This window comes from Rhea americana, unplaced genomic scaffold, assembly GCF_003343005.1.
Source record: "Rhea americana isolate MKP2758 unplaced genomic scaffold, rheAme1 scaffold_143, whole genome shotgun sequence".
Lineage (NCBI taxonomy): Eukaryota > Metazoa > Chordata > Aves > Rheiformes > Rheidae > Rhea > Rhea americana.
The window spans coordinates 1,710,600-1,723,572 of NW_028185517.1; the positions used below are offsets into that span (position 1 = coordinate 1,710,600).

The following is a 12,973-nucleotide window of genomic DNA, read 5'->3' on the forward strand; positions in this document are numbered from 1 at the left end:
AATGAAGCCAAAACAAATASAGCAGTTAATTTTGACTAGGGTTTTAATTCTGGCATCCTATTCATACCAGAATATTTTCTACTAGCATTAAGTCTGAAATATCATAATCTTACCATACATTCACTATAATCTAGTGTGTAGCTTCTCTTCCCTCCCAAGCACCAGAGCTCAGGATCTATTGTTCCATGACTTGCATCCTTCATACTGCTTCATCTTACCACAGCAAACAGACCGAGACAGAGGTTAAAGTCACTTTCAACACCGCTAGCTCTGCCCCAGCTTCACTGTGCAAGGCACTCACTGAGATACTGCAGATAGCCTGACAAGCAGACATTAGTAAGTCTGTGGCAAATGTTAATCACAGCACTTGTTGYCAGGATATAGCACATCTTTGCTAAATTAAGCCAGTCCTAAGCTTTTTCCTTTACCTATAGAATTGCAATTGACCTAGTGGTTAAAAATCTTAGTCCACTTTCCACATCCTTGAAGGCCAATTCTTGATAGCAACAACATACATTCACGCAACCCAATGTTTTGTCTACTTGTCACAAAGCAATTTAAGTCCCCAAATCTTCCCCCAAGCATAGTGACAGCAATCTAACTCTTACTCCTTGCAAGAAGCACTGTTCSTCAGTCTCCACAAGAGTAACTCAAAGCCACACTTGGTTAAGTTGTTTGATGCCTTTATTTGTAACATGTAAAAACACTACTACTTGATTGCAGGCACCTTTTGCTGCACTGCAAGTTACACAGCTCCAAACATTGAAGAGTGAACAGGCAGAGAAGGAAATTAAATGTTTATGCCCAGAGTCATGAGGTCATAGTTGAGTGTTTAATACACACAAAACCCCACAGGGACTCATCTACAAAAGCAGTAAAGCACTTAAGAACAACAAATCAGAGCTCGTGGAAACACTARGTGAAGGAATCATCTAGGGGGAAGAGGACCTGCAAAATGGTCTTTTTCCTTCAGCTGCCTTTCTTTCTATTACAGTTAACTGATCTAAATAGGTGACTAGTGCTTTAAACCAGAACAGGCATTGTTTGGCCCACACGGCTTAGTTGACACGGGGGTTCCTGAAGTTTCTTCCAGCAAAGCGCGCCTTGCTGCCAAGCTCCTCTTCAATTCTAGTGAACAGGGAGAAAATGCTGGGTATGAGCAGACAGTATGACATTGTTGTATTAGTTCAGCTGCTGGGTGACCACTAGGTCAATTACCACTTGGTCTATCTGGTACTGAAGCTATTTCTCCAAGTTACAGCTCAGCTTCCTCCAAGCAGCTTCAGTTATCATGTATATTTAACACTAATAAGCATCACTCATGGTAAGTAACTTTGCTCAAGCATTTTAAATGCCAGTCTAAAGGAGCTGCACCATGTAGCTAGGACAATGCACCTCAGCAACTTAGCATCACAAGGRTGAGGCTCTCCTTTAGTACGCCTCAGTCACCCAACTCATCATCCACCCTACTCAGCTCTGCAAGCACAGCATCAGCCCAAATGCATCCAGCATCAGCTTATGTTCTCAACCTGCAGTGAACTTCCAAGATACAGAAAAGCAAGCTGGGTCCAGAATGCATTAATGGATCATCCATTGTGTCAGGCTTAACCCTCAACCCCTTTCCTCTCAAAGAGCCTCACCTCAGTAGCTGGTTGTACTTCGCTAAACGCTCAGATCGGCAAGGGGCACCAGTCTTGATCTAAAAAGGATCATAAGAAAGTTAGTGAGGAAATAGACCCTGTCCTATAGCACAAGGTCACAGATGCCAACATAAGTTCTCTTGTTCTATTAGTTAACTAAGAGCAATCAGACTATCTCAGCCTTAGGCTCTGCGTATCTGTACACACAAGGCTCAGTCTTGGGAGCAACATAAGCTATGTTCATTAGTCAACAACTTCAGTATCAGGAGATCCCGACACATCCATCCCRACTAAACTAAGATACTTTACTGGTAACACAAGATCAGTTTACATAAGATCACATTGTCAAATTGCTAGGCAAATCAACTTTGTATAGTTAATAGGAAGCCTTTTAGGCATTCAGAGTAGATTCCACCTGCTGTACAGCATGGCTTCATCATACTATCAAATCAAGCAAAAGAGAAAGCTACAGCAGCTCCAKATACCAACCTGACCAGTGCAAAGACCAACCACCAGATCAGCAATGAAGGTATCTTCAGTCTCTCCAGAACGGTGACTCACCATCACACCCCAGCCATTTGATTGGGCAAGCTTGCAGCTAGAAAAGATGCACAGATAAAGGCTTACCCCACCCCTACTTATTTAGCAGCCATTTAGTGATGCTGCAAAGTGCCAGATATTCCTTGCTTTGGAAAGAGAACTGCCCTTTTGTGCCCTTTAGGGTTAGGATCCCATGAAAACACAATTAAGTAGTTGCTTTTACACATGCTTGGACCCAGTAATGTCTAATGTGCCTACATGACTTCGAGGCCATAAAGGTACAGGTTTACTTGCCTATATCCTCTACTAAATGATCTGCTAGCCTTTCCACAGATGTCCCATCAACAGGCATCTACTCCACTAGTGCTCTTCTACATCTCTCCATTATATACTTCCCTCCTTCCTGAGTGAGCTGAGAGTGCAACTTACGCCTGCAAGGATTCTGTTACAGAGCCAATCTGGTTGACCTTGAGCAGAAGGCAGTTACAGGATTTCTCCTCCACAGCTTTGGCAATTCGCTTTGGGTTGGTCACAGTCAGGTCATCACCAACCACTTGGATACCAACACTGCCAGTGAACTTCTTCCAGGCAGCCCAGTCATCCTGGTCAAATGGGTCTTCAATAGACACCACTGGAAAGAGACAGTTGGAGATTTAAGATAATACCAGCCTGAAAGAGTTGAGCTGCAGCATTTCAGTACCACTGCTTTCAAACAGCTATTATCTGCCTGCAAGAACAGACCTAAGACTCCTAAAAACTAGTGTTTTTTTCTGTTCCAGTCTTGGCCCTCTTAAAAGGGAGGCTGCACCCTACTTCCAGCAATCAGCCACTACCTCCACTACCATCCTGCCTCCCATAGWGCAAGGAATGACTTACAGGGATAGTTCTTGATGAAGCCCTTGTACAGGTCAGCCAGTTGGTCAGGAGAAATGTATCTGCTGGGATCATCAGGGGATTTGAAGTCCAGGTCATACTTTCCATCACGGTAGAATTCTGAGGCAGCCACATCCATGCCAATGACAACCTTGTCAGGGTAGCCAGCCTTGCCAATAGCAGTCTTCAGCAGCTCCAAAGCTGAAACACAGTAAGATATTTTGAAGCTCCTATATGACATGGTAACTCAAAACTATTCAGTTACCAACAACAGGACATTCACTTGGCCAGAAATTCCATCACCTAAGGAAAACCTAGCAAGTACATCAGGAGAAAGTTCTTAAAACTCACTCACTCCTGAACAGAGTGGAACAGAATACCACTTGAATACTGCCTTCAGCCTGTAACACCACTTTTAGCTTGTAACACCCTTGAGGCACCAAGAGGGATTCTGAATCTCTTCAGGCAAGACACTACATCAGCCCTGAAAGCTTAAGACTAGGACTACATCATCCTCCTTTAGGTGTATACATGTGGGCAGAAAGCAATGACTGCATTTGAATCCTTTCTAGCTCTAGATCTGATAGTATTGATGCTATCAGATGTAAGCATGCAGACCCTGACAGGCATGTCAAACAGCCTGCTACTGCACAGGGCACCCTCTTTGCACCCTCCACCTGTTCTTTGCTTGCACATTTATGAAGGGAAAAGGGAACTGTACAGCTCTGTAAGTCTCTGGACACTGTCCACTATGCTGCCCTGTTTGACAGTCAAAAGAGAAAAAAATCAGTAGGGCCAAGAACAGTAATACTCTAAGCTTCTCTGAATCAAGGCCAAGCAGCAGCTGAGTCTGCCAGGTTATTTACAGTAGTAAGCTTAGATTAGGTCATTTAGATATTAATGAAGTACAAACTGGAAAAAAAAAAAGATGCCACCAGCAGCATTAAGTCCAAGCATTCCTTGAGCTGGAGTGATCATCCACGATCTTCACTGATATCTGCCAGAGTACAGACCTAGTACAAGCGACATGTGCCTGTGGATTCAGAAACCCACGATTCTTGTAGTTGGCTCAGTGTCAGCCAAGGCAATGCAGTTCAGAGGCCACCTTCAGCAGTAATGTAACAGACAGCTGTTGGTATGCAATGAACTCTGCTAATACTAGTGCCCTACCAGCTGCTCCATTCCTGAGAATCTGGCAGAAAAAAAAGGTCTTCTGGTATTGATAGCTTCTGTATAAACAGACAAGTTTCACCTTCCACACGAGATAGACTGTCCTCCTGCAGGCTTGTGCTACCCCCACACCCTAACAACAGTTCTGTTCAAATATCAACTCCCCAGCTTGGCCTTCATGTACTCCCACACGTGTACTAGGCATAGTTCAAACTGTTTTCTCTGTCAGCAGAAAAACAGCTCTAGTAAACTTGGACTGCTGACTTCTGGGTAACCTGCAATGCATGCAGACATCCCAGCCTCTCCCCCTTTTCAAGTGGTAGGTGGCAAGTATTCCTTAAGTTGGTGCAGGAATGAAACAGAGGTACTAAAATCAAAGTCATCCTCTGTCAAGCTGCATCCACAGGAGCATCTCTGCAGAAAAGGAACCACACCAGTGTAGGATCTTAGAAAATCCTCTGGCTAAGAATTAAACCCTCTACATACTTAATTTTTACCTTCTTTGTTTTCCAGGATGTTGGGGGCAAAGCCACCCTCATCACCCACATTGGTCGCATCTTTGCCATATTTCTCCTTGATGACATTCTTTAGATTGTGGTAGACCTCCGCACCAATGCGCATTGCCTCCTTGAAGCTGTCGGCACCCACAGGGAGGATCATGAACTCCTGCATAGCCAGCTTATTGCCAGCATGGGAGCCTCCATTGATCACATTGAAAGCCTTAGAGTGACCAAAAAGAACAGCCAAGTTAGAATGATTCAAGGTAAACTGAYAGTGACTGAAGACTCAGCCCTCAAGAAAACTTGATCCAAAACTATAGGACATCATGATGCACATAGTCAGATTGTGTCTTTAGCTAGCACTGCCAAGAGACTTACAGGAACTGGCAGAATGACGTCTGCATTTCCAGCGAGGTCAGCAATGTGGCGGTACAAGGGGACACCCTTCTCAGCAGCACCAGCTTTGCAAACAGCCAGAGACACTCCCAGAATTGCATTTGCACCGAATTTGGCTGAAATTGGAAGAAGAAATTATTGTTTAGASAAATGCTATGCCTTCCTAAATAGGCTCAGCAATACCATTATGGCCTGGGTTACAAAAATGCGTAGCGTGAGCCATGCACTGCTTATGGTTTCTGATGAGGTAAACTACACCTCTTTCAGAAAACCTTCATCTTTTCATGTCTCACTGCAACACAAGTACAACTTACATTTGTTCTCTGATCCATCCATTTCCAGCATCAGTTTGTCAATCTTTTCTTGCTCCACAACATTGACATTCTGCAGAGAGAAGCAAGTGAACACTGAGGCCAAAGACAGYTCTAAAAACTCACCTATCTGTTTGATCTTTATTTACTACTTTATTTCCCTTGAACTGGGAAAATGCTTTCATCTCCTGACCTCTCATTTCACTTTCATCTGGCAGGCACCAGGAAATTGTTTAATGGAACTACCAACAGCAGAACTGAGATGAGTTCTTGTGATCATGGGACACAGCAGCATCTTCTGGTTACTTCCAACACATCAGAGCTCCCTGCCCTTTACTACAAAATCTGAGAGGACCAGTTTGCTCAGAATATGCACCAAATAACTTAGTACAAGAATTTTGTATTTCTGTGCTTTGCATCAGAAATACACAATCATTTTATGCATTATCTGTCTTGCCTCAGCCTTTCTAGCTAGGGGTTAGTGCCCAAAGCAGGCTTTGCCACAGTCACSTATGATTCCCCTCCAAATTAACCAGTCTAAACTAAACCCAGACCCTCTCCATCACTCAACTACCCTTTYCAGTATAAGGCAGCTTACATCTTAACTGCATATTCCACAGAGGTTCCAAGATGCTCAAGTGTTGCKGCACACAACATTAAGCTGCCAGAGATTGTTCTGATTAAGTGTTAGATATGCAGTCATTAAAGAAAGCAATTACTATAGGTCAGTTTTTTCTCATGCACTCCAGTACATACTAATGACTCCCATGTAATACACTTTTCCTGCAGCTGTCTAGAGACACAACCCATCAGCTAGGATGAACCACACTGGTATTAACTGATGTTAGTGGAAGACAGATTGCTCCTACCTTGCTAATCAGTGCAGGCGCAATTGTTTTATTGATGTGCTCAACAGCTTTTGAGACACCTGGAAGGAACAAGCAAATCAGACACTGGTTAACCAAACTGGCTATGCAGGCATTAGTAGGTGATCTCAGTAACAATTACATCCCAAGAATACCATGTCATGCTATAAAACCCCAGTCAAACCTGAGTTTACTGTCAAGTCTCAACACTTTTAGAGGTCATCTCTGGTGAGTGAAGTCACATGAAATAAGCATCATCTAGGAATGCCTGCTGCAATATTAATTTGCAAGATCATGCACTGGAGAAGTCTGTCCAAGTCACAAGGTTGCACTGAAAGCACATCCTTTACCTGTGTACACAATGCTGTCGCCAGGAACTCGTTAACATATTTAACAGCTCTGGATACACCTGACAGAAGTGAAATGGACAAGAGAATCAAGGAAGAGATGAAGGCTCACAGCAGACAGTCATGCAAGGAAAAGAAAAGGACACAAACATGCAGACAGACTTATAGGTTAGCAAGTATCTRATACAAAGCTGTAGACTATAAACAAAGGGGTTCATAGGGTAGACGTTCCTGCATCAGCCAGYCAGGCTATATCTATTTTTTCCACCCAGATTTCATTCTGTTGCAAACTCAGGAGTGGATCTAAGCCCTGAGTGGCTGAATGACAGCATTTAGAAGAGAATCCTACCCATTCATAGAATGGATAAGAAAGGGCAGAGAAAAGAGGTTTCCTTGGACATTAAGCATGCAGCAGCTCAGGCATTTTATTAGCTATCATTTTGTGACACTGTTAAAGCACTACAATAACAGATGTGATTYACAACTGATACTAGGCCACAAATTATATTGTGTCTATACCTAGACACAGGCATGAAAGTTGATGGCCTGCAGTTCCTTCAGATAGGGAAGGAAAAGTTTGAAAGCAGCATGGCTTTTTCATCTTTGTGGACTCACCATTATATTAACTAGGAGTTTCAGAATAAGCCTGCTTCTTTCCCATAAGTAGAGACCATCACTAACCATCTACCAACATTAGCTTAAGGAATGTTGTCATCCAGGCATTTAAATGCCATCCATAGCATTTAAAGATCTCCAAAGACCTAAACTTCAAGACTTAGTGAATGCTATTTAAGTTTACCACCCTGAACCACATCAATTGCCTTTAAATGCTCTAGGTCTGCAGACTTAGATTAGGGAAGGCCTTCCAGTTATCCAGACGGATGCTTCCTTCAGCAGCTTCCCACATTTGGGACTTTTAACTCACATTATTTCCTGGCTGACACAAACCTTCAGCTTTGACAGTCGACTCTGGAAATTTGGGCTTCTATCAGGTTAACTACCAACGAAGAACAATCTGTAGGATCATATTTAACAGGTCTAGGCATGCACACATTTAGCATACCGAGGTAAGTATGCTAAATGAATTCTTTCCATTTACTCTTTCCAAAGTGGAAATGTCCTAGATAAATAGCAYAATCTCTTCAATTCTTCAGAATATTCAGTCATCTGATATATCCCTTTACTGGGATACATCCACCATGAACCTTCTCAGACAAGCTCTCTTACAGTTCAGTAGCTATCTAACAGCTCTTCCTCAGGAAGAAAATAGTCTCCTCTCACTTGACTAGCAAGAAACATTTGAGCAGACAAGTAACTCTCTATTCCAGCTAGACTCAAAAGGCAAATTGATTGCATGTTCTTGCAACAGACCATCAATATCCTCACATCAGGCAGTTAAAAAAGCAGCCCTACTGTCCACTCCCACAGTAGCTGTARAAATTATTACTAGGATGTTTATTAGGTAATGACATCTTGTATAGGGCTATTTGATTTCTCTCGTACTTGTTTTCAAGCCAACTAGTGACTGTTGTCTCATCTGCTTTTAAGAGTCTTCAAGCAATGAAAATATTAAGCCACTAACACAAATTCAAAGGTTTACCTTTCCCCATGTAGCGTGTCTTATCATTGTCACGAAGTTCCAAAGCTTCATAGATTCCAGTTGAGGCACCACTGGGAACAGCAGCTCTGAAGAGACCTGGTAACAGACAGAACTGCCCTTAGTACATTCAAACCCATAAAGTATCCTGCACCATACACCATCCCAAGCTACCTTCCCCAGACCACATCTCTGCTCACTCATACAGTGGTCCTCAGACAGCTGCTTGCTCCATTATAATGTCACCAATTCAACACCATCTCCCTCATACTGATGACCAGCAGTTTCTGGCTCTCTCCCAGGAACATGCCCTTTTCCACAGTATGCACTTCAAACTTCTAAGTCTGGAAAAGCAATCCATTCCTTTYCCAAGAAGGGATTCCCCTTAAGGATAAGGGCAACTGACAAGGCCTACCTGATGGCTTCATTTAGGAAATTCATTTTTGGGCCCTAWCTAGCAGGTGAGCTAAAATCCCTATGAGATACGGTATACGAATACAGTTAAGAGACTGTTTTTCTTAGTCCAAGCTCCTCACATGACAGCACAATCATCCATCCAAACAGCTCATTCCTCCCACCAAGGATGCTGAGTCTTAACAGAAGATTGGTACATTGGACTCTGTTCTGCCTTTAGTMGTTCAAGATGCCAACTGCAATCTTCAGTCTTTCCCTCGTCTCAATACAGCAAAGGGCTTAGTGGGGGCAATCTCACTAAATTAGTACATTCATCTCTTGAGGCAGAAAGATCAGCTATTTAGTTAGTGTATTACAKCTATTGTGCTTGCTCATTCCACCAAGTCACACTGGTATGTGTTTGTACAATGCAGTTGTCAGATCTTATCAGATATGGAATGAACAACAAAAATCAAGGGAAAGCCCMAAAACAGAAGAAATAAGATGTTACATGCGTAAAACAGTCAAGTTTTTTAATCTTAGCCTGAGTACCTATGCAAACCAGAATCTTATTTAAGACTCTGCTCTGCAGTAGATTGTTTCATTACACAAAGCAATTGATAGATAAATTGAGAATTAATCTGCCTCAAGTGCAGGCAGAGGGCTTAGTGAAAAGGCAAGCTAAGTTCATTAGCAGCCATTTAAGGATAGAAATGAAGGCTTTAACTCTGGGTTTGTGTGAAACRCATTCAAGGCTATCCCAGTTTAAGCTCAGGGACAAGGGGAGGAAGGTAGGTGGCTGTGTTAGTTGAAATATTTGCACAATACAGATCACAAGCAGCAGCACACCAAGAACACCCTTCACTAACTAGGCAAGTATCTTCATCTGCAAATTCAACCCATAGAATGAGGTAGAAATTTTTACTGCAACTCCTGTGGCAAGCTCAGCAGCACAATCATATGCACTGAACACGGAGAAAGCAGTAAGCAATTCCAGGGCTACAATAAGACAGTTTTAATACTTTAAGAATTCATTCTACTGTAAAATAGCCTATGCAGCTCTATCAGAGGAAACATCTACAGCTAAGGACTCACCTTTGTTGGTATAGAGGTCTACCTCAACAGTGGGATTCCCACGGGAATCAAAGATTTCACGGGCATGGATCTTGAGAACAGACATCTTGAATACCTGCCAGAGAGTTCAGCATTAAGAAGTTATAGCTTGTAGTACCATTTACAGTCATGAGAATAGTTAATGTCACACAGCTTCACCTCGGAAAAAATTTGGTATTTGGCAAGAGTGAGATTCATATGCCAGAGATTTGAAATCTCAGACCAGATGGAAAAAACTGTCTAGAGAGCCTTGTTTTCAGAAAGATCCAAGCAAATGCCATCTCTCAGCATATAAGAGCAGCCAAGYAATTCTAATACAGGATTCTTTGCAGCTAGTTTGAATTCTTTTTACAAAAGACTTGAGGGCAGCAGCCCTTGATATGCAATACAGCAGCTGTTCAGAGCCAAATGTAGCCTATCTTGAAATAGAAACAGGCAGTCAAGGTCCTAATCAAGAACTTAGATTAAGGCAGCTGCTCTTTCATGAGAAGAGTACCTACAAGAATAGCCYACCACTCCTCCCTAAGAGAAAGGAAAATCATTATCCTTTGAACACTTCTGTTCTCATGTAAGTTTTTCCTTAYGAAAAGGACAAGGGATGCCATATGTAAAACTAGAAATACTTTAAAAATCAGCTTATAGAAATGTCTAAGCCACRGACTGATATGAGAACTAGTGCATCTACAGAAGAGAAAGCTGAGCCTCCAAAGCAGAAATATCTGGAAGCTGACTTTCTGGCAAGCCAGTGTGGGTGGTAACTCTGTATACAGGAATAGTTATRCATCTCTCTGCAGTTACCAAAAATTTAAGAAAACAGACTCTTAGAAATACTGGGGGGAAGCATCAACTTCATATGTTCTTTCTTCTTCCACTGCAAAAATTTTCCTTCTCAAGTTCTACTTACTATCTCTATTAAAGGSACAGGAAAACACTTGGTTTGTCTCTCTGGGTTTGAATGGCCCCTTCCAGCTGCTCCTGCCTCAGAGAAGCAGATCCAAGGCAGCCAGAGTATTTTAAGATACTGCTTGCTCTACTGTAACACCTGAACACTGACAGGTGATATGACAGYCCCAAGCAGCAAGGCAGCTTGGTTCAAAGTGGCCTCTATACCGCCACTACTTAATTGTAGCCAAAAAGCRCTAGCTAGAAATAAATCCCTGCAACTCCCCAGTTATCAGTCCCAGCCATGCCAATACACATGTATCTCTCCACACTTCCGAGTACTGGCTGATACAAAGAATCACTGTTTATCTGAAAGTGCATTCAAAGCTGACCCTGCTGGCCCCTGCTACGCCTTACTTTCACTTTTAGAACCATAGCTGTGCCCCATTTTTTGAATTAACCATCTCACAAGTAAGTCCTCCTATTACACAAGACCTGCTTGTTCACCTTCACAAAGRCAGCAGCACTCTAGGAATATAAACTGCAAGAGCTTCAACTACAAATGTCTCCCAGGTTTGGCAAAGCRCATTACTCAACTGTCCTTGACAAATGACCTCCCCATCAGTCCCTCCCTGCTCTTTACAGGGAGGCGTTTTGCAGCACTGTATCATTCAGAGATTCTTCATATCACCTTTTTTWAAAAAAATCATTTTGCAAGCCCCTTCACTTCTGATTTCAATAAATGATTTTCCCATTGGGCTATTCTTGTGTTTAAAAAAAAAGATGCTGTTTATCTCATCACAAACTGAACATAAGTGTTCTGCCTCACTCTGTTCAGCCAGCTCAGGAAAAAAATGAGAGGTAGCCAACTCATAGCATAGGTCTAACTTAAAAACAGTAGCTGGACACAAGTGTGACACAAGCTAGATCATCATTAGCAATACCTGGTACAGATCTTTGTGTTTAATGATGGAACTAGCCAAGCACATGCCAAACTGAAATTTTATGYGTGTGTTCCCTTAAACCCTGTTTTGCACTGTAACTTGCTGCCAAGGTCAGTTTCTCCCTTCAGGAGAGGCCCACGCACACCAGCTTCCCCAGCCTTCTTAGAAGCATGTATATGAAGTTGCTAGCCACTTCAAGTCTAAGTTACAGCCTAACATAGTACTGCCAATTCAAGCACTACCTCCACTATCAACCAAAGTTCAAGAAAGCTCCACTTCCTACTTGATCCTGTACTCTGCAAAGGGAATGTAACACTCCAAAGACAGTGCAGACTACTCCAACCTAAACTGATTTACAGAAATTTAGCTCATAGCTATTATCAAGAATTCTATTCATGTGACCTGTTTTGCAGCCACATTTCTCTGAACTSAAGGCAGTGCTAAAACTGAGCACTGCAAGAATCTGAATGAGGAACAAAAAGTAGTAGTAGAATTTAGACACAACAAACTATTCTAGTCAGTTTAGGAGTCTTATTACAGAACTGCTATATTGCTGGCAGTCCCACACAACACTGAAAGAGATACCTGTAAAACGGCAAGCCTCATGCCATCCCCATTCTGATAAACATTCCTGCTCATTAGACCTTAAGCTCAATGGATTAGATCCTTATATATCCCTTCTAATAATGAAACCCTCCTACAGGAGAAACATGTGTGCACCAATACAGGCACCTTTCAATCTGGCTTTCCAAGGGGTGACAATTCACCCCTGCGCCCTGCAACCTGGCGCAATGTGTTTTAAATAATGCTAGGCATGGAATGAGTCAAGGACATGTTGAACTACTTTCTCTTTTTTATTAAGATGGATGCCTGAAACTGCACTGCCTCAGTCTGTGGGTTTGGATGAGAAACATCACTACTTCCTGCCAGGSTCTAAGTCACAACCCTACCCTGTGACTCAGCACCAAGTAACGGAACAAGGGAAAAGCCGAACTGCTCCCCTGCAGCTCAGCACGTGGCGAGCCAGTTCGGAGATTTTTTTTTTTTTTCCGCACTTCACCACCCGGAGATGCACACCAAGCCGTGGGCTGCTACCGCCACCCACCAGCGCTGCCTAGACACCTAGCACTGAGTTATTTTCACGGGGAGACTTTCTGAGAGCTGATGCAAAACGCTCAATATTTGAGCAGCGCAGCTGAAGGACATCCTCCGTCCCCCACGGGGGGAAGGCCCAGCCACAGCGCACCGTCCAAGAGCAGCTGTTTAATGATTAAGAGAGAGACGTTAGCCGCCGCACGCAGCCCCGACCCGCTGCCCCCCCCAGCCGGCACGGGCCGGGGCTCGCTCCCGCCCCGCCACGACGCGGCCTCGCCCGCCGCGGCCCACGCGAGCCACGGGGCC

The 12,973-nt window shown here is 43.2% G+C and overlaps 1 protein-coding gene across 2 annotated transcripts in view; it reads right to left on the minus strand.

The window, feature by feature from the left end:
* Positions 1 to 666: 666 nt before the first annotated feature.
* ENO1 (enolase 1) overlaps positions 667 to 12,973 on the minus strand; it is a 273,184-nt gene continuing 260,877 nt past the window's right edge. The window contains exons 2-12 of one of the 2 annotated variants that reach the window (XM_085298988.1): positions 9,729 to 9,822; positions 8,244 to 8,339; positions 6,300 to 6,358; positions 5,434 to 5,503; positions 5,102 to 5,235; positions 4,721 to 4,943; positions 3,057 to 3,254; positions 2,610 to 2,811; positions 2,130 to 2,238; positions 1,641 to 1,699; positions 667 to 1,128 (exon numbers count right to left, since the gene is read on the minus strand). In XM_085298988.1, coding sequence (XP_085155114.1) covers positions 1,059 to 1,128; positions 1,641 to 1,699; positions 2,130 to 2,238; positions 2,610 to 2,811; positions 3,057 to 3,254; positions 4,721 to 4,943; positions 5,102 to 5,235; positions 5,434 to 5,503; positions 6,300 to 6,358; positions 8,244 to 8,339; positions 9,729 to 9,813 — 1,305 coding nt within the window. In that variant the 5' untranslated portion in view covers positions 9,814 to 9,822 and the 3' untranslated portion in view covers positions 667 to 1,058. Of the gene's footprint in view, positions 1,129 to 1,640; positions 1,700 to 2,129; positions 2,239 to 2,609; positions 2,812 to 3,056; positions 3,255 to 4,720; positions 4,944 to 5,101; positions 5,236 to 5,433; positions 5,504 to 6,299; positions 6,359 to 6,646; positions 6,706 to 8,243; positions 8,340 to 9,728; positions 9,823 to 12,973 lie in introns of both variants that reach the window. The other variant, XM_085298989.1, reaches the window with a different exon arrangement.